This window comes from Fulmarus glacialis, unplaced genomic scaffold (assembly GCF_000690835.1).
Source record: "Fulmarus glacialis isolate BGI_N327 unplaced genomic scaffold, ASM69083v1 scaffold41650, whole genome shotgun sequence".
NCBI classification, from domain to species: Eukaryota; Metazoa; Chordata; class Aves; order Procellariiformes; family Procellariidae; genus Fulmarus; species Fulmarus glacialis.
The window spans coordinates 1-2,149 of record NW_009190371.1 but is presented as its reverse complement, the minus strand read 5'-3'; the positions used below and the strand labels follow the sequence as shown (position 1 = coordinate 2,149).

Here is a 2,149-nt window from a genome sequence, read left to right as displayed (position 1 = left end):
CGCTGCTGCCGGCCATGGCGGGGGCTCCCGGCATCCATGGCCGTGCAGATGAATGGCATTTCTGGTGACAGCTCCATCTCCTTCCCCAGCTGAGCACACCAGGTTTCAGCCGTCACTGTCCAGCACGTACCAGTTGGTAGGGACCCCCTTCTCCATCCAGTACGGGACCGGCAGTTTGACGGGGGTCATCGGATCTGACCAAGTAGTCGTGAGTCATCTTTGGTTTCTCCTGCTCTGGCCAACATGCCTGGGACTTGCCTACAGACTCAGCATCACCATCGAGCCTCCTCCCCGCAGGTCGAGGGCCTCACCGTGAGCAACCAGCAGTTTGCAGAGAGCATCAGCGAGCCGGGAAAAGCCTTTCTGGATGCAGAGTTTGACGGGATCCTGGGGCTGGCTTACCCCTCGCTGGCTGTGGATGGGGTCACCCCTGTCTTCGACAACATGATGGCACAAAATCTGGTGGATCTGCCCATGTTCTCCGTCTACATGAGCGCGTACGGACACGGCTTTGCTCTGGGCTGTTGCTTAGACTCAGGCATTGCTTTTAGGGGGGGGCTGCTAAAATAAGGATGTTTTACTGAGATAGTAAAGGGGTTTTTGGTACCATACTGAGCATCACAGACCTGAGGCCTTACAGGAATAAAGCGAATGACCCTAAGCATTTGTGGGAAGAGAGTGGGTATAAATCCACCTGTTTAAAATGCAATGTAAAAGAGAGAAAATCCCTCACGTCTCCTCCTCCTCCCTCCAGCAACCCTGACTCCTCCATAGGAGGAGAGCTGCTCTTTGGTGGCTTTGACCCCTCTCGCTTCACGGGGACCCTGAACTGGGTGCCGGTCACCCAGCAAGGGTACTGGCAGATCCAGCTGGACAAGTGAGTGGTGCTGGGCAGGGAGGGAAGTGTTGGGCTGGGGCGGGGGAGCAGGACAAGTCCCTCCTCGTCCTTCTCTCTTTCCTCCTCATCCAGCATCCAGCTGGGTGGGGCAGTGGCTTTCTGCGGGAACGGCTGCCAGGCCATCGTGGACACGGGGACGTCGCTCCTCACAGGTCCCACCAAGGATATAAAAAAATTGCAAAAGGGTATTGGTGCCATACTTGTGGATGGAGAGGTGAGAGCGAGGGTGGGGAGTGGAGGGGGCAAAGCCCTGGGACCCCCACCCCGCCGGGAGGGACCTCCCGTGGAGCAGCACCACTGAGCCGCCCGGCTGTTTCGCAGTACGCCGTGGAGTGCAGCAACCTCAACACGATGCCCGACGTGACCTTCACCATCAACGGGCTCCCCTACACGCTCAGCGCCCAGGCCTACACCCTCATGGTACGGCTGCGGTTCCACCAGTGCCACCACCCCCAATTCCCATCCGCTGGGGTGGAAAAGTGGCTCCGGAGACAAAGGGGGGCTCGGGCCTCGAGCCACGTGTCCTGGCCGGTGACGAGCCCCACTCGTGCACAGGACCTGCAGCCACCATTCCTGCATGTTTCTGTGTGCACGAGGCTCTCGGGTTCGTCCCCAGCTTTGCACTTCTCGTTCCCCAGGAGTACAGCGACGGCATGGCCATCTGCACCAGCGGCTTCCAGGGCATGGACATCCCCCCTCCCGCTGGACCCCTCTGGATTTTGGGCGACGTTTTCATCCGACAGTTTTACTCCGTCTTCGACCGTGGAAATAACAGGGTGGGGTTGGCCCCCGCCATCCCTTAGGGCTGTGGCATCCCGGGGGGCAGGAGGGGAATGGAGGGCAGGGCAGGGGATTTCACTGCTCTATCAGTGTCCCTGGAGGTGATGAAGGCACCCGGGGACCGTGGCTGAAGAGCCCAGCAGAAGTTCAGTCCATGCCAGGAAGCCATTTCATAATGAATATAAAAATGTCTTGAGCAGCTCTGTGATCTGCTTTGCAGATTCTCTTTTTTTTTAAAAACGTGTCAATAAAAGCTTTAATAAAACAAAACCTGCCATGTTCGTGCTGTGAGTAGCACAGCAGCAACCCTGCAGATCTCGGCTGGGATGCACTACAGTATTAAATCCTCCTTCCCTGGCCCCTGTGCCCTCCTACCCGGCGAGCCAAAACCTCGGTGCACCCACGGCACTGCCAGGGCTGAATGCTCGGTGTTACCGGAGCCTCCTCGCTCCGGGGGGAGCCTTGGCGGTG

The 2,149-nt window shown here is 58.3% G+C and overlaps 1 protein-coding gene across 1 annotated transcript in view; it reads left to right on the top strand.

Moving 5' to 3' along the window:
* The window catches only part of CTSE (cathepsin E), a gene marked incomplete at its 5' end in the record, with an annotated part of 3,658 nt that extends 1,957 nt beyond the window's left edge, over window positions 1–1,701 (top strand). The window contains 6 exons of the mRNA XM_009585362.1: window positions 90–208; window positions 298–497; window positions 755–877; window positions 971–1,112; window positions 1,220–1,318; window positions 1,537–1,701. Coding sequence (XP_009583657.1) covers window positions 90–208; window positions 298–497; window positions 755–877; window positions 971–1,112; window positions 1,220–1,318; window positions 1,537–1,701 — 848 coding nt within the window. The remainder of the gene's footprint in view (window positions 1–89; window positions 209–297; window positions 498–754; window positions 878–970; window positions 1,113–1,219; window positions 1,319–1,536) is intronic.
* Window positions 1,702–2,149: the final 448 nt, after the last annotated feature.